The 22041-nt window shown below is 45.9% G+C and overlaps 2 protein-coding genes across 2 annotated transcripts; both read right to left on the bottom strand.

Annotated features, from left to right (window-relative positions):
• Positions 1-1181: 1181 nt before the first annotated feature.
• LOC117844068 (F-box protein At3g07870) lies at positions 1182-2363 on the bottom strand. Its single transcript, XM_034724844.1, has one exon. It carries the CDS (start codon positions 2361-2363, stop codon positions 1182-1184), a length of 1182 nt encoding a protein of 393 aa, XP_034580735.1.
• A 17525-nt stretch (positions 2364-19888) lies between these two features.
• On the bottom strand, positions 19889-20854 carry LOC140221811 (F-box protein At3g07870-like). Its single transcript, XM_072291787.1, has one exon. The coding sequence runs from the start codon at positions 20852-20854 to the stop codon at positions 19889-19891; it is 966 nt and encodes a 321-aa protein (XP_072147888.1).
• Positions 20855-22041: the final 1187 nt, after the last annotated feature.

Genomic DNA, 22041 nt, shown 5'->3' with positions numbered 1-22041 from the left:
GGATTAATCATGTTGCCAGAACTTCAGTAACCAGGGAAACCAACCAAACAAAGTAAAACTCTGAAATGGCATCAATATGCATCCAGTCTACAACTTAATTAGTAAGTGCAGATTACAACATGATAGGTACTTCGCTAACATTTGCAACAGCCATACAACATGTCGCCTCAATCCTTCATTCTGAGCATTCTTGATGGCACATCGATCGGTTGCCCAACACAGTGTTTCTATTTAATTTCGTTCTTGTGGTTTCAGCATTCTATGTGCCTATAAGGACCACTAGTCCTCATACAGCTAGGCATCTTAGTCTCCACAAACACATGTTGTACTGAGCAAATCATAATGCCATGCCACTCAAAGAGACATATGGCGAAAGCAAGATTATTTCAGCTTCACACCTAAAGATTATTTAATTTCAATCACAAGAACATTCAGGCATCACATAATGGTTCACTAATCATGTTACCAGATCGAGAAACCAAACAAATACAGTCAAACTCTGAAATGGCATCAAGATGCATCCACTCTACAACTTAATAGGTGCAGATCAGAACAGGAAGAGTAACTTGATAGGTACCCTTACTTGCTACATTTGCAACAACCGTACAACATTTCACCCTCATTCGTCCATTCTGAGCAAACAGCCTATCGGAAGTTTGTGACAATGACCACGAAAACAATATATAGCGCTCGATGGCACAGTGATCTCACTTGCCCAACACATTGTTTCCATTTCTTCCTTGTGGTTTCAGCATTCTATCTGCCTACAAGGACCTCTAGGCAAACCACAAGCATTCTATAGGCATTTAGTCTCCACAAGCATGTTACACTGAGCAAACCAAAATAATGCCAAGTCACTAAAAGAGGCATTCCGAAAGCAAGATTATTTCATCTTCGCACTGATAGATCTTAAGTAACCAAAGAACATAACACATAAGGAATAAATAGATTAACAAGCATAACAAGTAAAACTCAAGGAATGACATCAAAGATGCATCAAGTCTACAACTTAAAAAGTGCAGATTACAACATGAAAAAGAGATTAAAACTTGCTAACATTTGCAACAACATGCATACAGCATTCAGCTCCAGAAACTAGGAGTGATTCCTAGGAGTAGATTATCAAAGAGCTGAACTGAGCAACAAAATATAACAGCACTAGCTGCACCATGCATGTCAACCTATTGTAGACTCAACAGGCTTCCTGTGTAGACACCAACCGAATCAAGAGGTCTGCCCTCCACTAGTGTGACCAAATTATTGACCCGTGGATCCGATTGATTCCATATGATGAGAACTCCAGTCGGTGCTGCATGGATGACTATCCTCCCATCATTTAAAACCAGTATTGGTATTACATGCTTCAGATTATCTCCAGTCGGGGCGATCACTCGAGTCCGAAGGGTGTACTTTTTCTCCCAGAGCCCATTCTCAAAGTCCATCAGAAACCACAGGTCCATGACAAATATGGACTTTTGGCGACGCTTGTATACTAGAACCAAAGAGCCTTTCAGCTCAGCTAAAGCAAATCGGTACCTTTTGGACTGGAAATCCTCCCCAGAGTCAATCTCTTCACCAATAGGCCCTGCGAGACCGCTCCTCCATTCCTCCCTCTCAAGGTCAAATGAAAGGATGTAGTCCGAACGAGCACCAGCATCGGAATATAATGTGACAGGATTATACCCTCTGTTAACGAAGAAGTACACCACCGAACCGACCACGCCACCGGTGCTTGCCTCGATAAAAAGACTAGGCATAGGCATTGCCCTCCAGCATGAATCAGCAGCACCACTGCTGTCGTTGATAGTAAGTACCTCGAAGAGCTGCTCGCCGCCGAGAAGGAAGCCGAGGCGGTTGAACATCCTGAAGACCTTGTACTCCCCAGTTGAGGCCACCATCCCGAGCGCGAAGAACGTGTACGGGTTGCTCAGGTTGATACGGTTCTTGTGCTGCGGTGCCGAGCTCTGCGGCAGGACCTGGAGCGCTCCGGTGGCAGGGTTGAGCACCCGGCACCTGTTCCAGTCGGTGGCGAGGCAGGCCAGGTCCAGGCGCGTGCGAAGCACGTGGACGCCGCCGTCCGCACCGGCGACCCGCTTGAGGACGGTGCCGCCGGCGTCGATGACGTAGACGTGCGCCGGGTCGTCGCGGAACTTGGCGACGAAGAGCGGGCCCGGGTGGGCGGCGGCGTGCGCGCGGACGAAGGCCGGGTCGGAGGTGAGGGCGCGCCACGGGCGGCAGACGGCGCGGAGGCGGCAGATCTCCCTCGCCGGGAGCCGCAGGAGGGCGTCGGAGAGCGCGTCACGAGGAAGCCTGTCGGCGCTGGCGTCGGCGCGCGCCCGCATGGCGCGGGTGGTTGGCACCATCGCCGGCGGCGCTGGTCGGCGGTGCGCGAGAGCTACGGGCTACGGGTGCATCGATCTGCACGAGCAGGCAAACGGGGCTTCATGATGGGATCCAGATCGAAGCAAATCGGCTCCATGCTGGAGTGCAGGGCATGGCGAGCTTACCAGGTTCGGTCGGCATGTCCCGGTGCTCCGATCTTGACGAAAAGGCGGCGGAGAGATCCACGGCACCGGCGGCTTTGTGCTTTCCCAAGTCTGCGATTAGTGTTTGCAAAACAAGACGACAGGCCCAGAAATGATTAGGGATCCGAATCGGAGGACCGGAGGTAGATGCTGAATCGAAGCTATAGAGCGCTGGAGGGCTGGGCGAGGCGAGCTTACCAGGTCCGGTAGTACGTCGGCGCCGGCGGCAGTGGCCGAGGGCGGAGGGGATCTCGGCCGATGGAGATGGAGAGAGTAGCCGCCGCCGGTGGGGGATGGGGAACTACTGGCGATGGGTTTTCTCCCAAGTCTGGGATTAGGATTTGTAGGAAAAGACAGGCCCAGCTAGCAATCATTAACGTCTACTACTTAACTTTGACACGTCTTCTTTGGGTCGTCCAAAACACACGTCACGCAACGCTAGCTAGCTGGTTTTTACATATTTGACAGCGCTGTGAAACTGTATTCTTCTAGTACCAAACATCTTAACTTTTACTCAAAAGCATCCGTGTATTATACATTAGTATCTTTTTTTTAAAAGAAATGTTAAGCTAGTTTGCATCTTATTCTTTACATATGATCAACTCCATAACGCCAGTTTCAAGTCCTATTGACCACATTTTCAGAAGTTTTGTGGGGCATGCAGAAAATCACTCGATCGTGATCGAGACAGAGACTGAGATATGTGCATGGGAGACTGCAGGCGGCGTGTGGTATAGCAGTAGTAAGCTCGCTAGATACAGGTGCAGGTGGGAGGGGCGCCGGATTTTGGCGGGATGAAGAAATTCTAAAATTGGCATGTTGGAAGCGCTCGTGTCTGCAGCCTGCCTAGTATGTTTACCATGTAGATTTTTTTTTTGCAATAACTGACTATGATTTTGACCGTTCCGAGGCGCTATACTTTTTGGAAAAGCTGATTTTATACGCCCTAAAAAAACTGGTTTTATAAAAGTTGCAAACCTGCTTTATAAAAGTGTGCAATGTGTTTGTTTAGAGTGAATTCAATTACTTTTATAAAACATTTGGCAAGAACATATGCAGGTTACAAGCTAGGCAGAAACCCAAACAAATAGGCCATTAGATGGATGGTGGATCTACTTTAGTACATGCAATGTATAAAGAAACTCATACAAATGAACTAGTGAACAAGTTGCGATACATTTCTAGTTTGATACACTTTTTATTGTTGAAAACACGTCAAACTCATCCATTTATTTCTCATATCCATTCCATTCATATTATGTATCTAATCACCATCACAAAAATAATTAGAAAATAAAATAATTCTGAAATGATCTTTTAATGGTTAATAATTAATTACCTTCCACTGTAGATGGTTCTCCATGGTCCCCGATTTTTACCTCGAGCTGAGATTCCAGCTGCATTTTTTTCCCAGACTAGACAGCAAGTGTGGGCATTGATATTCAACACCTCTTGTCGCTTAAGATGAGGGGAGCTACTTAGGGTCATGTCCTACAGACAATCAGTTGACAATGTTTCTTCGCACAACACAAATTCCAACGACTTCAAGCTAGCGTTCCTCTCAGAGCCATCATGTCAGCAGTTCTCAGAGCCTACACGGCAAGCTTTTGAGCACTCTATCATGAATTGTTTAGCGTTGCAAGAAAGATTGGTAAATTCCTCTGCAGAACAGTGTACATAACATATGAACAACCATAAACTAAAACTTCTGTTCCTGGATTTCGTGATCCTTTAACTAAACAATTGCACCTTTCATCATGCAAAATGAAGATAATTTCAACATTGCACCTACAGTTATTTCAAATGCAAGAGTATTGAAGCAACACACCACAGTTGAAACAAACTAAGTAATTCTTCGTTTTATCTATTTCTAATCATTTGAGATCTAATTGACTCTGAAAACTGAAAAGTAGTCTCGCTTTTCAAGTTCGGCCTAGTTGCACTGTCTGGAGCTCTGAACTGCAGATGACATGTAGATACATTTAGGTTAGAACTTTGTAAGTGTGTGACAAGAAGAATACAAGAATTTATGATGGATAGTGAATTGTGATTGGGTTGATTATGATGCGATAACTATAATCTTACTGTTGTCTGAATATACCTTGACATGGCTCAATCCCCAAAGTATCTAGAGCGCAGTTTGTGTATGCTTGATTTCTCCTTATTCATTCACTCTGAGCTCACAGCCCGGTGAAACAAAAACAAAAAGAATGATGTTACTATTAATTCAGATAACAGTTGCCCCAAAAATAATAGATTTCTATATTTCACTCCTCACTTTCCCACCACAATATGTTACTATTATCTTTTTGTGGCTTCGGCATAGAACCTCTAACTAGTCTTCATACAGGCATGTTAGTCTCAAAAAAGAATGCTGTTCTGAGCAAACAATAAAAATGTCAGTTAACTCAAAGAGACATACCAAAGCCAATGACAATAACATTCATTCATCATAGTTCACTAATTATGTTGCCAGATCATCAGTAACCAGGGAACCAAACAAAACAAAGTGAAATTTGATCTAGTAAAGTCTAAAAATGAGTCGCATTTTTCAGGTCCTATACCTCAGGTCCATTGAGTTCCGGCAAATGGCACTCAGACTAGAACTCTGTATAATTGCATAAGAAACTGAAGAGATTAACACTTCAGTTAATTGGTTGTGGTAAAATGATGGTGGTGAACTAGCAAACAAACACCTACATCGGATGTTGAGTGTGTGCCACAAAACCTCTTAATCATAAGGGTTGTAGTGTCTTACCTTGAGTGTGAAAACTGGAAAACTAAAAACATAAAGTGCAGCTTTTCCAGCAAATAAAGATGTCACTGGCCACAGGCTAGCAGGACAATTTAAGACAGTGTTCAGCAATATTCCTGTGCAGAATCATAGCCTTGCTACAACCAATAGTCTCCACAATGGAATTTGTTCTACGGTGCAATCTAGGTTTGTACGGGCTTTTATCTCCATATACAAGCGTCTACTTCATATTCTGAAAAATGTCAAGATCCAAGAACAGAAGGTCATTGTTTAAGATGTAAATTTGTGCTACATATAATCCATCATGCTATAAGTTTTAGAGCATAGAAAATAATAGTCAATGTCTAAAAAGACCTTAAGCTATGATTACTACAAAACAATGCAGAGCAAATTACAATCTCCTTACATCGGAAAAATACAAAAGTAGGGATTAATAGATGATGCCCATAATTGAAGTATTGTGTGAAATGAATACATTCAATACAAAGCCATAGAAATGAACCAAAATAAAGTATTAGTCTTTTTAATTACTCCATGCTTCATAGCATCAAGCAATTTAAAGTTTCCAAAATACATGAGTAGTGCTAAATTATAGGCTGCTCTTGACCATGAGCATGGTTAATATATCAATTTTACACTATAAATGTTTCACACTTTAACCATGAGTTGTGATCCCCGTTTACCAGGATTTATCAAGCCCACATCACATTTCCGATGTGTGGGTAGGCTTCAGTACAAGACCTTTCTCAAAACCCGTCTCAAACCCACTAAAATTTCACCTCTAATAGTGTGGCAACATCACCACTGCAGCGCCCCTTGTTGTGCCTATCAAACAACCACAATGCCAACAATACTGAACACTGACTACTAGACCAAGCAAAGCCAATTAGATCTCATAGTTATGTTGTTAAGCTGCATTATAGGCTTCATGAACCGGTCCTTAGAATTATAGACAGAACCAACACAAATCCAGAAACACCAAATAAAATCCAAAGAATCATAATACCACTCCATCGTGCTTACATTCCCTACACCAACATCATCACGAGGATTCCAACCTCTTCATCACCAAGATTATAAAACTTCTTTTATTAACCCAACCCACAAGACTGCAAAGCTAAGCATGATACTACTAAATTAAACCAACTCAAGCTTCAAGGAATATACTGAATTTCTAGTAAACCCTAACATGGAATTCAGATTTGACTCTGCATGCAACTAATGGTCTAACTACTCTAAATAAAGTAAAATAAAGTAGAGTACTGGATATGATAAAGTTGATCCCAAACTATACCATTTGATTATATGTGAAATTTAGTGTTACCCTTGTATAGAAATTACTTCCCCTTGTATAGAAATTACTTCCGGAAGCACTCATGTTTGCAGACACTAAATGTTTACCATGTGACGTTTTGCAACTTCCTATGATTTTGACAGTGCCGAGAGTACTTTTTCCAAAAGCTCGTTGCTTTGGATTGCCCATCTGATTGATTTTGAGCCGAATGAAGTGTGCAATGTGTTTGTTTAGAGTGAATATATTTAATTCTATATAATGCGTAACGGCTGCCGCTAATATTTGGTAAGAAAACATAAATATGTGGGTTAAAAGCAAAGTAGGAACCCAAACAAACAGGCCCTTAGATGGATGATAGATCTACTTTGGTACATGTAATGCATAAAGAAACTCAGGCAAATAAACTAGTGAATAAGTTGCGATACAATTCAAGTTTGGTACACTTTTGATTTTTGCAAAAACATCAAATTCATCCATTTATTTATCATATCCATTCCATGTATTCTGTATTTAATCACCATTATAAAATAAATAGAAAATTAAATATTTCTGAAAACAATTTTTTAATGGTTAATAATTACCTTCGGTTGTAAATGATTCTCAACGGTCCCGGTTGTTACCTGGAGCTGAGATTAATTCCAGCTGCATTTTTTTCCTCAGACTAGACAGCAAGTGTGGGCATTGATATTCATCACCGCTTGTCGGTCAAGATGAGGGAAGCCACTTATGCTTCATGTCCGGTAGACAATCAAATCACGATGTTTCTTCACATAACACAAATCCCAACGACTTAAAACTTATAACAGGACAAGTCAACAGTGCTCAGAGTCCACTCTATCATGAATTGTTTACCGTTTGCAAGAAAGATTGGTGAATTTCTCCGCGGAACAGTGTGCATAACTTATGAACAACCACAATCAAAAACTTCTGTTCCTGGATTTCATGATCCTTTAACTAAAACAGTAGCACTTTTCATCATGTAAAATGAAGATAATTTTAACATTGCTTCGAATGCAAGAGTATAGAAGCAACATGCCACAGTTAGCAGGGAACTAAAGAAACTAGTAAGTGAATCATTTCTACTCATTTGAGATCTAACTAACTCTGACAAGCAATGCATAAAGAAACTCACACAAATAAAGTAGTGAACAAGTTGTCGTACAATTCTAGTTTGGTACACTTTTGATTGATGAAAGCACATCAAACTCATTCATTTTATTTATCATATATCCATTCCATCTTTATTTTTCTAATGATCACCCTCACAATATAATTAGAAATCCAAGTATTTCTAAAATGATTTTTGAATGGTTAATAACTACCTTCTGCGGTAAATTTGTTATCAATGGTCCTTGATTCTTACTTCGAGCTAATATTCCAGCTGCATTCTTTCCCCTGGTATTGATATTCATCACCGCTTGTTTGCTTAAGATGAGGGCAGCCACTTAGGCTAATCCCAGTGGGGTTTCATAGAACTTTCATGCACATTAAATACGGTGACACATCAGCATATGTGATGACATGGCATGGTAGTTATCAAGTGAGAGAGGGAAAGAGTTTCATCAGGATGAAACTGTGTATACACTGTTTCCAAGACTATGAAACCTATTGAAACTTGCATTGGGGGCTATAGAGTTTCATTTCATCTAACCATATCCAATCATATGCCTCACAATTAAATGTCATGGGCATCCTATGAAATCGTGAAATGAAACTATGCACTGGGACTCCCTGTTTCATTCATGAGAATACACCTCATGGGATGATGTGGCATCCTTGGAAACAATGCAATGAAATCTTGCACTGGGACTAGCCTTAAGCTTTATGTCCTGCGGACAATCAGTTCATATTATTGCTTCACACAAATCCCAATGACTTCAAGCATAAAAGAACCTGTCCACCGTTCACAAAGTCTACAGCAGGCTTTTGAGCACTCTATCATGATTTTAGCTCTACAAGAAAGATTAGTGAATCTCTCTGCAGAACAGTCTACATAACATATGAAAAACCATCACTATGGGAAACAGTAAGTTTGCTGAGTGCCCCAGGCACTCGGCGAAGGTCCAAAAACACTCGGCAAAGCGTTTGCCGAGTGTAACACTCGGTGAACTTTCCCTTGGCAAACAGTGAATTTGCCGAGTGTCAAACATCGGGCACTCGGCAAACGCTTTGCCGAGTGTCAAAAAACACTCGGCAAAAAGGCGTTGACGGACTGTCACGGTAACGGCGCCTTTGCCGAGTGCCAAACGGCAGAACACTCGGCAAACGTTTATGTTTTGCTGAGTGCCTCCGTCCCAACACTCGGTGAAGATTCTAAATTTTGCCGAGTGTCGTACCCATGACACTCGGCGAACATTTAGTGTTTGCCGAGTGTCGGTTTCATGGCACTCGGCAAAGAAGAAACTCCCGCCAGCTTTTTATAGCACCTTTGCCGAGTGGTGTGCCGAACACTCGGCAAAGTAGTCGCAGAATTATAGGAATTGGCCTCTTTACCCCCGCTCCCCTATAAAACAGACTCAGTACATATAAAGGACACCTCTCAAAAAACAACCACAGAAGCATCACAGGCATATACATTGCATCACAAGCATCACAAGAACACAAATAATATTCAAAAGTACATTTAGGTTCTAGTCTAAACAAGTAATTCACAAGTTTGCTTAACACAATAGCCATTCAAACAAGTCATTGAGGAGGATGTGTAGGTGGCCACTGCCCCAAGATGATTCTGCATTGGATGTCGCCGATTGATTTTGCACAAAGTTAAAGAGATTGCATTAGTCACTTTCATAGTCTAAGTTTCTAGTGCCTGTAGTTTCTAATCTAACTCTAGATTGATTGTAAGGTTGAGAAGCGACTCACAGGAGTAGCTGCAGGAGGTGGAGGTGGCGGGAATAGGTTCGGTGGCATAGGTGGTGGAGTTTGACCAAACTCTGAAAAACACTCTGCAGTTACTGGAACATCGACTCCGTCCTCTGCCTTTCTATCTGCCGATTCACCTCGATCCTCGCCTCTAGGTCCTCCCGTCACTTCCGTTCTACCTCCACCTTGTGGCGGAACCACCTCGGATTAGCTTGATTAAAGCACGGTTAAGTCGCCTGACACGCGACACTCATGCCTTAGTCAAGTTAACTCGAAGTGCCGTCGGATTTCTTCCGATTTAAGCACTTAACAGGACCGAGTTAGCAAAACTCACACGAAGGTGAGTGGTTCTAGAGAATACAACAGGTCCATTAGTAGATTACAAGTTGTTACACACTTGGTTGAAAATCAGAGTTTAACCAGTTCTGAAGAAAACAACAGAAGATAAAAACACAAGCAGAAGCTACTCGTCAGGGTCGGATGTCCCGGGTGAGGCTAGCCAGGACATCAATGATCCCATTCCCCGCCGTCCGAGGAAGGATCCCACTCGACCGTCCAACCCGGAGGGAGTTGGGGCGACCAAGAGCCAACAGCAAACTCGGAAGCTGCGACTTCACCTGAAAAGAGAAGCCACAAACAAGGCTGAGCTTCTAAGCTCAACAAGACTTAACCGACCAGTGGTAAAAGCTACTCCACCACTTCTAGACATGCAAGGCTCTTTGGCTGAGGGGTTTGTTTGCCAAAAGCGACTAGGTTGGATCCTTATTTTCAAAGTTTTAGCTCAGATTCTAAGTTCATTAACCAGTCTAAGTTGGCAACTTATTCTTAAGCAAATATAGATCCAACTTTATGTATATAAAAACATCATCAAGACCATGTCATCATCAGATTCTTTCATTACTCAGTGTAGCATAGCGATCAAGCAGTCTCAAACTGTGAGAGGCAGACGAATCGATTCGAGTTCTTTAACCATGCATAGTGAACCTAACCTCATGACATCCACGCACCACCGAGGGTCGCTTCCTGTGTCGGCCTTCCCCATCAATTCGCTAACTCGTGTCGGGCCTATTTCCTTTGGTGCAAGGTTCCACATACCCAGCCTCTGCCGTTCTGTGACCACACTTGCCACCACGTGCGGCTGTAGGGGAACTTCGTTCCAAGGACAATGGGGCGACCACTCACGTCTAGGTTCAATCAGGTACTAGGCTTCCCCATCCCATACTGAGTATGAGGTTAGTACTTTCAAACACTTGATCACGAACACCACCACTGTCGGGCCTTAACAGATTCCATAGACAGACAGGGCGATCAGCCGACCACCAAAAGAGTTAACCAAAACCCTGCCCCATCCATCGTCCTTATAGTTGTAACAGAAAGAAAACAACCAATCCCTATAACTCGCGAGTGACAGGAAATCACTCGACTTTTACCGATACCTATTTAAGCAGTGCAACTACTCGATCCAACAAACTAGTGTTCAGATCAAAGGAACTACGTCATGCATCTATGGTTACAAACAACTCCTATACGTAAATGCACAAACATAAGAAGGAAGGCATGTGCAAGTTTAGGAATTTTGGGTTCATGCTCCAGGGCTTGCCTTCAAGCGAGGAGGAAGGGAACTGGTCTTCAGCTGGGGCGGCTTCGGCTTCGGCTTCTGGAACTGGCAGCTCAGCTACAGCTTCGTCTTCGGGTGCTGAGTGTAGCTCGTAGACGCCATCAGCGAGATGCAACTCTACACGAATGCAATGCAGGAGTTAGTGTTTAGACGGTTATTTCAACAACACTTGTAGTTTAAAGCTCGGACACTTGTAGCGAGGCTACAGAAAAGGTGGGGAAAGTTTACTTTAGTTGGTGGAGAGCAAGATAAGAGGGTCGGATGGGGTAAACTTATGATCTGACCCTTAAACTTTAGGAGATAACTGTGTTCGAGGTCCTCAGACTTACGCAGAGAAATCCCCGATCTTTTACACATATACCCTCGGGTCAAGGAAAAGGATACAGCTGAGTCCTCGGGCGAGGCGGAAAAGGGTTGGCGGAACAGACAGGGTCGGGCGAGACGGAGAAAAGGGGTCGGGTGAAACAGACAAGGTCGGGCGAAACAGACAAGGTCGGGCGAGACGGAAAAAAGGGTCGGTGACACGAGAATGGGTCGGCAGCTTACCTTCGGTTTATAGGTGAAGTTTTGGGATCGGGAAGGAGCAGACTAGGGCGGAAGGTTTTAAGCACTAAGACTTGGATAACGGCGATGTGCGGTGGTGCTCCGGCGGCGGCGGAGCTTCTTGTGAGCAGCAAGGAAGCTCTAGCACTGCGCGGAGGAGCAGGCGGCTGGGTGGATTGGGAGGTGCAGGTGTTGAGCGGAAATGAGAGTTCCTCAAGAACTTAGGTGGCAGCGCTGAAGCACGAAATAGAGGAAAAGGCGGCAAGGCAACGATGGCGAAGGGAACTCCGGTAGGACTCTGGCATTCCCTTTTATAGATGCGCAGGAGAGAGAGTGTTGGGGCAGCACGAAGACCGGGAAGAAAAGGATGGAGTGCGCTGCCATGGCGGCGATTGAGTGGCGATGGGCGGTGGAACAGGACTTCGGAGATAGCGCCTTCGGCCATTGGGCACTAGAGACAAGGCGGCGCAGGCGCGGTTTTGCCAGTGGTTGAGGTTTGGCGGAGGCAGGCGTCGTTGTGCGGCGGAACTGATGGGTGTGACAGGGGGAACGGCGCTATAAGTGAGGTTGCACAGGTGATAAGATAGGCAGGCTACGGCTGCGCGGGTGAGCGCGAAGCAGCGGTTTGCCGGGCACAGTTCTGGCAAGGCGGAAAAGAACTGTCGCGGCCGGAGTCGGGGTTGGCGATGGAGGAATCATCGCGTAGTGAGTTCGGAGCGGCGCGACTGTGGAGAGGCGGCGGAAAAGCCGGAAGGCATCGAGCCTTGCAGCAGGAGATCCGGTGAGGTGATGATGGGCGCGAGCAGCGAGGCAGTTTGGACGCAGCAGATGGCAAAGCTCTGCCACAGCGGCGTCGGAGCACCAAGGCACGGCTGGCGAGGGCGCGAGCGAGATGAGGTGCTGCAGAAAGAGGTGCAGAGGGGCTTCCGTTGCGATTGAGGAGAAGGGCGCGAGAATCCAACCGGTCGCGGCCGGCGACTGGGCAGAGCGGCGGGCGTCGGAGGAGTTGAGCCACGCGGCGGAGAAGCTCTGAAATGGGCGCCTGCTGCTCGGGCGCGTCTGCCTCGGGAGATCCAGGGAAAAGATTTGCGGGTCCACCAGTCAGTCTCGGTTTCTCCTCTGCTCAAGATGGAAAGGAACACTGCTGTTGAGGCTTAGAAGGAACCGGTGGTACGGGTTGGGTTTTCAGGGGTCAGGACCGGAAACTGGAGGTTGAGCACTTAAGCTCAGGGGAGCTGAGTTAGTGGGATTAGGGACTCAGATTAAGATTAACTCGGATGATTTGACCAAGGTCGTTACAGCCTACCCCCCTTAAAAGAATCTCGTCCCGAGATTCGGGTGTAAGGGTAACCAGTGGGGGTGTGCAGTCCTTACCTCCTTGGCTGGAAAGAAAACCTCGGAAATGTTTGTTCAAATACTCCTCTGTTTCCTAGGTTGCTTCTTCTTCTGTGTGGTTGTTCCATAGTATCTTGTACATTTTGACTGTTTGCCGTCGGGTATGTGTTTCCCTTCGGTCGAGGACCTTGGCTGGATACTCAGTGTAAGTTAGGTTGGACTCAATTTGAAGTTGCTCCTGCTATAAGACCTCAGTTGGGACTTGGACACATTTCTTCAGTTGGGAGACATGGAAAACATCATGTATAGCCAAAAGTTGTTCTGGGAGTTGGATCTAGTAAGCAACAGATCCACAAATTTCCACAACCTCATAAGAGCCAATGTAACGGGGAGCCAATTTTCCTTTTACTCCAAACCGTTGCACTCCTTTGGTCGGGAAGACTCGAAGATACACATGATCACCAATGTCAAACTGCAAGGGTCTTCTTCTCCTGTCGGAGTAACTCTTCTGTTGAGATTGGGCGGCCTTGAGATTTGCTTGAATTACCTTTACTTGCTCTTCGGCTTCTACTACTAGATCAAGACCATAGGTTTGTCTTTCTCCAGCTTGCGACAAATTCAACGGTGTCTGACATCTCCGGCCATATAAGGCTTCAAATGGTGCCATCTTCAAGCTAGTCTGGTAGCTATTGTTGTAGAAGAACTCTGCCAATGGTAGGCACTTATCCCAATTTTTGTCATTGGATGACACAAGCTCTCAACATGTCTTCCGGCAGTGATTTTTGTCATCCTACCACCTCTCTACCCTTTTCTAATTTCTAATTCCAATTTTCTAACTCGAAGAACAAAGATTGATTACCGGGAGGGGAGACGGATGCCGGCCTAGAGAGGCGAGGGGACTTCCGGCAGTGCCGGGCGCACCAGGGGCGGGGGCGGGGGTGCCCGGGGCCAGGGGTGCCGATGGCGGGGCCGCCGGGGCGGGGGCGGCCGGCGGGGTGGGGCGCCAGGGCCGGGGCGGGGAGCGGGGCGGCGGGCGGGGGGCTGGCGAGCGGGGCGCCGGGCAGGCGGGGGCGGCCGGTGGCGGCGGCGGGGGGCGGCGGCGGCAGCGGAAGCGATACGGGCAGTGGGATTCGTTTTGGCGCCTAAGTATTCGAGTGAGCAGGCGGGGGAGGGGGGGCTTAAGTCAGGTGGTTTGCCGAGTGCCCGCGATCTGGCACTTGGTAAAGTCACGAGGTTTGCCGTGTGCCAAATCGCGGGCACTCAGCAAAGTCAGCTTTTGCCGAGTGCCCAGGATCTGGCAGTCGGCAAAGTGAAGTTTTAATTTTTTTAAAAAAAATTCAATCGGAACACGGGCTGGCGGCGGGCCCGTGTACATACTTTGCTGAGTGTGTAGCGAAAACACTTAGCAAAATATCATCTTTACTGAGTGTTTTCACTGGACACTCAGCAAAATATCATCTTTACTGAGTGTTTTCACTGGACACTCAGCAAAGTACACTCATATTTCATGTACACTTCTTTAATAACATGTTTTACTAACCTTTTTCTGATATACTTGAGAAAAACCTTGTCAAATTCACTCAACAATGGATATATGATTTTTCTACTGATATTATTCCATTATTTCATGCAGTTATAGCTCAAATTGAATTTATATATATTAAAAATCTATAATTGCACTTAATAAATAAAAATTATCAAACAGATCCGAAAAATTTCCAAAATTTCATATGAACCAATCTATGTTGTATGTTGCCTATACAAAAAGCTTTCAAGTTAAACCCCAATTCAAGTGTCACTTGGACTCCAAATCTTATCGGATACTTTCTAACTTCTACGAATCCTTTCGGGAGATGAGTCGGTTTCTAAGCATCATATGTCAAAAATTGGGCGAAACCTTCTCAATTTTTTACCACAGCCTCCACATATAATATCATGACACCTTGATAAATCTTGTGATTTTCAGACTTCGTTTGCTTTTTTTAGAATTTAACAACCATTCAACCACACGTTCGTGGTCATGTTTTCTAAAAAAATGTTCAAAATTTCTTTTCACTTTCTGGTTGAGACCTCAATCCGGATTCAATAATATGAATATGATTTTTTTCACTAATTTTATTCCATTATTTCAATCACTTGCAGTTAAAATTTGACTTAAATAAATAAATTCCTATTAATGCTATCAGTTCATTAAAAATAGCAAACAGACCAAAAAATAGACCAACTTTTAAGATGGATTACCAAATGTCATATGTGGGGAGTAGAAAAGGTGTGGAGGGCGGAGGTGGAAAATTGTTTTTTGCATTTGCCGAGTGCCTACAAAAACACTCGGCAAACCTGGAATGTTGCCGAGTGCTTGGACAGAGCACTCGGCAACCTATAGCTTTGCCGAGTGTCCGTGCCGGACACTCGGCAAAGTACTAACAGACGGCAGACTGCCCTGACGGAAGGCGCATGTGCGAGCCACGTGCTGGCGATTTACCGAGTGTCAAATCGCTGCCGAGTGTCTTCTTCGCGACACTCGGCAAAGCTGTTGTTTGCCGAGTGTATTATTTATGCCGAGTGCCTTACGGTATACACTCGGCAAACCTGGTCTTTGCCGAGTGCCCGACATAAAGCACTCGGCAAAGATTTTACACTCGGCAACGTTCCTGTTTCCGGTAGTGCATAAACAAAAACTTCTGTTCGTGTACTTCGTGATCCTTCAACTAAAACAATAGCACCGTTCATCATGCAAAATGAATAATTTCAGCATTATTGAACCTACAGTATTTCAAATTGAAAACACCAGCGAACCAAATTAACAAAACAAAATCTATCTAGTTAACTCCGAAAATAAGTCGCATTTTTCAGGTCCTCTAGCTCAGGTTCATTGAGCTCAGGCAAATGGCACTCAAACTAAAATTCTGCATAGTTGCACATAAAAACTGAAGAGATTAACACTTCAGATAATTGGTTGTGTTAAAATGATGGTGGTGAACTAGCTAACGAGCACCGACATTGGATGTTGAGTTTGTGCCAGATATTAATCTTAAGGGTCGCATTGTGTTACCTTGAGTGTGAAAACTGAAAAAAAAAAAAAAAGTAAAAACACAAAGTGCAGTTTTTCCAGCAAAGATGTCATTGGCCACAGGCTATCAGGACAATTTATTATAATGTTCAGCAACAGTTCAAAGTTGTGCAAAATCATAGCCCTGGTACCAGCAAAAGTCTCTACAGTGGAATTTTGTTCTACGGTGCAATCTAGGTTTGTACAGGCCTTTATGTCCATATACAAGAGCTTCAGCTTCATATTCTGAAGAATTTCAAGATTCATGAAGAGAATGGTCCTTGTTTAAGATGTAAGTTTTCGCTACATATAATCTACCATGCTATAAGTTTTAGAGCATATAAAGAAGAGTGCATGTCTAATAAGGTCTTATGCAAGTTATGGTTAGTACAAAACAATGCAGAGCAAATTACAATCTCCTTACATCAGAAATGTACGATAGTATAAGAGATGGTGCCAATAACTGATGTATTGTAGGAAATGTATACATTCAGTACAAAGCCATAGGAATGAAGCAAAATAGATTTTGGGTCTTTTTAATTACTCCATGCTTCATAGCAGCACCTGTCACTGATGACAAGCCTAAGGAAAAAGTTTGCAGCGTGAGGGCACATGTGTCCAGTGATCGGGACCTAAGTTTTCATGTATCCCATTGAAACAGACAAACAGTCAAGCGCATGCTCTTGGTAAAATGATCAAATAAAAAGTCTAGCATTTAAGAAATTAAGCTCCTATACTTCAGTGTGACCATGTGTTTCCTTAAGTCATGTTCAAGATTTTCAATGTTAGACATATATAACACAGAGATTATAACAACATGAAACTTAATTAAACAGTCTCAGTAATACAGGCAAGCATTTCAAGATTCGCACAAAGTTACAAAATGAACAGGTACAACATATGCAAACAGCATCTCTTCGTGCTGCAGAAACATTTACCACCAGACAATATGCTCAAATATTTGTGGGTAAACATGCCTTAATTCTATAGATGGATGGGAAAAATGGAAACATCAAAATATGCCCTATCCACCATAGCAACATTCATACAACATTCAGTGCCAAAATCTAAGTGAACGGCAACTGTGAATTGAACCCATGACAATACTACTACACCATATCAGCCTCTTCATTTCAAACTCAAGAGATTTCCTGTGTCACAGCAACTGAATCAAGACTTATCATATTCACTGGTTCAAAAGTGCTGGTTCATGGGTCACGTATGAACAGCCGTCCTGCTACAAAAACAACCAACCTTCCATCATCTAACAACAACAGTGGCTTTAGATTGGAGTACTCATGTGGCGGCCTTAAGATTAAAGATCCAGTCTGAATGTGGAGTAAATATAATGTTTTGCCGTAACTGAGCTACTGCTCTCTCTTCTCATTATATAGTGTTAACACATCATGAGTTACAATAGGAGTAATGATAGTGGTGGTGATACAGCTTCATCTTCTAGCACTAGACTGTTAATTGAGGCCACTAGGCTTTAACATGTACGTTAACATTTCCCCTCAATCTCGACTAACAGAAACTAAGTTGAGATTGGTCCTGAGACGTTCTAGCATCAGTTTTGTTGATGGCTTGGTGAAAACATCTGCTACCTGGTCTTCGGATGAAACAAACCGAACATCAAGTGCACCTTGTGCTACCTTCTCTCTGACAAAATGAAAATCAACCTCGATGTGCTTTGTCCAGGCATGAAACACCGGATTAGCGGTGAGGTATGTAGCACCAAGATTATCACACCACAACACTGGCAGCCGTGGCTGAGGACTGATAAGCAGCAATGCTGGAGATGATGAGGTGCCGATTTTCAACCGGCGTTAGCTTGCTTTGGCTGAGCTGAACGGCTATCTAGTTCTTGCATACCACAATCAGCAACCGCATACCGTGGACCTATGGTTCCTAGTAGACTTTGGGAGTGGGCTCTGGATGAAATAGTACCACATGTTAACGTACATGTTAAAGCCTAGTGGCCTCAATTAACAGTCTAGTGCTAGAAGATGGAAGGTGTATCAGCCTAGTGCTAGAAGATGAAGCTATATCACCACCACTATCATTACTCCTATTGTAACTCATGTTGTGTTAACACTATATAATGAGAAGAGAGAGCAATAGCTCAGTTATGGCAAAACATTATATTTACTTGGTATCAGAGCGCACGAGCTCAAGAGGTGAATTGGTAACATGCAAAGAACGAGTGTAAGGTAACTGATGAATTTTAGCTTGTTGACAGGCATCACATACCGATGGTTCATGAGAACGGACAGAAGCAATTTTATTTGATTGCAGAACAGACTCGACAACACTTATTGAAGGATGCCCTAGCCTATGATGCCAATGATCCATGGAGAGCTTGACACCAGAGAGGTCATGACGATCTGGCTTGGAAGAGAGATCAACACTGCTTGGAATGGGATAGAGACCACCTCGACTTTTACCATGAAGAAGAACCGCTTGCGTCGCTCAGTCCTTTAAAAAAAGGAATCAGGATGATATTCGATAAAAGCATCATTATCAGAAACAAGTTTATGAACGGAGATTAGATTTTTGTGAATATTACGAACACGTAGAACATTATTGAGGACAAGAGATTTAGATGAGCCAGAAATCTTAGAGTGACCAATGTGAGTAATATGCAAACCTGCACCATTAGCAACCTGGACATGGTCCTTGCCAGAGTAGCGCTCACGGACAGTGAGGCGATCAAGGTCGCTCGTAAGGTGATCCGTCGCGCCAGAGTCTGTGTACCAATTGGTGTCGACGGTGTAGGCACCATTGGTACAGTTCACTGCATTGGCGGCAAGCTCGCGGTTCTCCTCGGGCTGGAAGGCATGATTGAAGCGGTTGCGGTAGCGGAGTGCGTCATGGCCGTACTTGTTGCAAACCTGGCATGTAGGCTTAGGGCCACTACCCTTGCTGGTGCCACGGCCGCGCCCTCAGCCACGTCCGCGACCTCCCTGGCCACCGCCTTGGATGCCATCTTGCTGCTGCCCGCCGCGCCCACCACCACGGTTGCCACCACCATAGTTGCGAGAGACAGAGTTGGCAGAGGAGTAGAGCTCCCCAGTGGCGATGTTCTGCTCGAGGCGGAGCTCGACACTGAGAAGGTGGGCATAGAATGTGTTGAGGCTGACCGGGTTATCACGTGCAGTCATCGTGGTGACAAGCGCCTCATACTCGGAGCCGAGCCCAGCAAGCATGTAGCCAAGGACCTCTTCATCAGATAGAGGATGGCCAATGGAAGCCATGGTGTCGGCAAAACTTTTCATCTTGTGGAAGTACTCTGCAGCGCTCAGATCCTTCTTCTTCAAGTTTGATAGCTGGTAGCGAACCTGCATGACACGGGCACGATTCTGGGAGCCAAACATGTCATGCAAGGCCTCCCAGACTTGACGTGCAGAGGTAAGACGTATCATCTGCCCAAGAATGTCCTCCGACATTGAAGCCAGCAAGGCAATCATCACCATCTGATCATGCTGGTACCACCGGAGATAATCCGGGTTCGCCAGTACTTGTGCGGCATCACCGGAACCTTCAGTGATGGTCATCGGCGGAGCGACGATAGAGCCGTCAACGTAGCCGAAGAGGTTGGACGCATGCAGCACCTGTGTCTTCCACAAAAGGAAGTTCTCCCATGTCAAACGCACGGTAATCAAGCTGCCGAGCTGAGCCATGGAGACCGCAGGGGCTGCCATGGAAGTGGAAGAGTGGTAGATAGGATCTAGACTAAACTGATACCAAGTAAATATAATGTTTTGCCATAACTGAGCTACTGCTCTCTCTTCTCATTATATAGTGTTAACACATCATGAGTTACAATAGGAGTAATAATAGTGGTGGTGATATAGCTTCATCTTCTAGCACTAGGCTGATACACCTTCCATCTTCTAGCACTAGACTGTTAATTGAGGCCACTAGGCTTTAACATGTACGTTAACATGTGGTACTGTTTCATCCAGAGCCCACTCCCAAAGTCTACTAGGAACCATAGGTCCACGGTACGCGGTTGCTGATTGTGGTATGCAAGAACTAGATAGTCGTTCAGCTCAGCCAAAGCAAGCTGACGCCGGTTGAAAATCAGCACCTCATCATCTCCAGCATTGCTGCTTATCGGTCCTCGGAGATCTCTCCTCCACTCCTCTACTCCAAGGTCGAACGACAGGATATAATCCGGTCGAATCCCATGATGGGAACCATCATAATCGCTGTACGTCAAGAAATACACCACCCCATTGACTACAGTGCCATTGCACTCGTCAATAAACAGACCAGGTCCCTGATGTCCTCTCCACCGCCGTGCATGGCCATCACCACCACTACTGACAGTAAACACCTCAAAGACCTGCTGCCCGCCGTTGCGGTAACCAAGCCGGTTGAACATCCGGAGCACCTTGTGCTCACCCGTGGCGGCGACGCGCCCGAGGGCAAATAAGGTGTAGGGATTGCTCTGGTTGACTCGATTCCAATGCTCCGGTGCCGAGGTCTCAGGAAGGACGTGCACAGCTCCAGTTGCCGGATTGACAACACTGCACCTGTTCCAGTCGGTAGCCACGCAGGCAAGATCCAGGCGCGTGCAGAGAAGCTGGTGATAAGGGCCAGAACCTGCGCCGGCGATCCGCTTGACCACGCCGCCGGACAGATCGACGACGTAGATGCTCGTCTTGTCGTCCTGGAACTTGGCCAGGAAGAGGGGGCCCGGGTGCCGCGCCCCGTGCGCCGCGATGAAGACCGGATCGGAGATGAGGCCGCGCCATGGGCGGCAGACGGCGCGGATCCGGCAGAGGCCCTTCACCGGGAGCTGCAGCAGTGCGTCGAACAGCGCGTCCGTCGGGATCCCGTCGGCGCTCGCGGCGGCGCGCTCGCGCATGGCCCGGGTGCGCCCATCTCCGATGCCTCTGCCTACAGCTACAAGCTCCACGGATAAGGAACCCAAATCGACGCATAGATTGGTGCTGCGCGTACGAAATCGAAGCTTACCAGGCCGTCCAGAATTCCAGATCAGGTCGAGGTGGTTTTGAGGAGCCGAGCGGCGGTCTCCATGCTCCGATCGGTGGGTTCAAGCAGCGGGCAGCGAGATCCAACGCGGCGGCGGCGCGGACGATCGAGGACGGAGGGGATCGGGCAGCAACCGACTGAGAGTGGTAGGTGGGGAGTGGGCGCTGGGCTTGTCCAAGCCTGAGATAGGGTTTATAAGCTAAGTGGGCCCAGCGCCCCAGGCTTTTATTTCCCCCCCACACCTCAAAATAGGGTTTCGTCTGCATTGCGTCGTTACCAGCGTGCATTCCTTTTGTGTTAAAAGAAAAACGAAACGATCATTCGTTCAAGTTCTAGGGTTCTAGGGTCAGGCCGTCAGGGAGGTGGTTTTGAGGTCAGCTAAGGTGTCCTTGAGCTGAAAGGCTGATAGGTAGAGGTTGTGACTTGTGAAAAAAGGTGGCAAGGTTGTAATGGATCGAGCCGTGGGTGGTGAAGGTTCGAATTGCTATAAAGTGTCAACCACTAGGTCAGTATCTAGTGGTAGATCCTCCCCTACATAGCAATCTTGCAAAAAAGGAAAGAAAAGAAAAAAAGTACCAGTACCGCCGATGAAGGAACTGGTTGAGCACCATCGTCGGGTTAGGGGCTAGGGGGTGCGGGTTGCCAAGGGCTAACCGGTGGAAGGCCGGTCCGGCGGTGGTCGGTGGCTTACAAGCAGGGCCGTGAGGCGCCGGAGCACCACCAGCTACCGCTAACGGTCGCGAGCGCGCGGCTAGGGCCACAGTGGGGCAGGGAAGATTAGACCGCATCCACGACGCCAGCTGCCGACAGAGGAAAGGGACGGGGAAGGTGCACACCTGTGGCGCCGGGAGGTACCGATATGATAGCTGCTGGGCGGCAGTGGGGGATGACCACAGTCAGGAGGTTGAAGAAGCCGTTGGGAGTCTAAAAAAAGAAGTGGATGAAGGATTGGGCCGGGTGTGGTTATGGCCATTAAATTAACAGCTATGTGGCAGTTGACCACAAGTCATCGGTCAAGGTAGCGGGAGAGTCAAAAATAGAATGGATTAGCAAGCAAAA

Source organism: Setaria viridis, chromosome 2, assembly GCF_005286985.2.
Source record: "Setaria viridis chromosome 2, Setaria_viridis_v4.0, whole genome shotgun sequence".
NCBI lineage: Eukaryota > Viridiplantae > Streptophyta > Magnoliopsida > Poales > Poaceae > Setaria > Setaria viridis.
This window is presented reverse-complemented; position numbering and strand designations above follow the sequence as displayed.

Bases quoted from the DNA above. Each gene is read 5' to 3' on its own strand.
- LOC117844068 (XM_034724844.1), bottom strand. From the start codon at position 2,363: ATGGTGCCAACCACCCGCGCCATGCGGGCGCGCGCCGACGCCAGCGCC.
- LOC140221811 (XM_072291787.1), bottom strand. From the start codon at position 20,854: ATGCGCGAGCGCGCCGCCGCGAGCGCCGACGGGATCCCGACGGACGCG.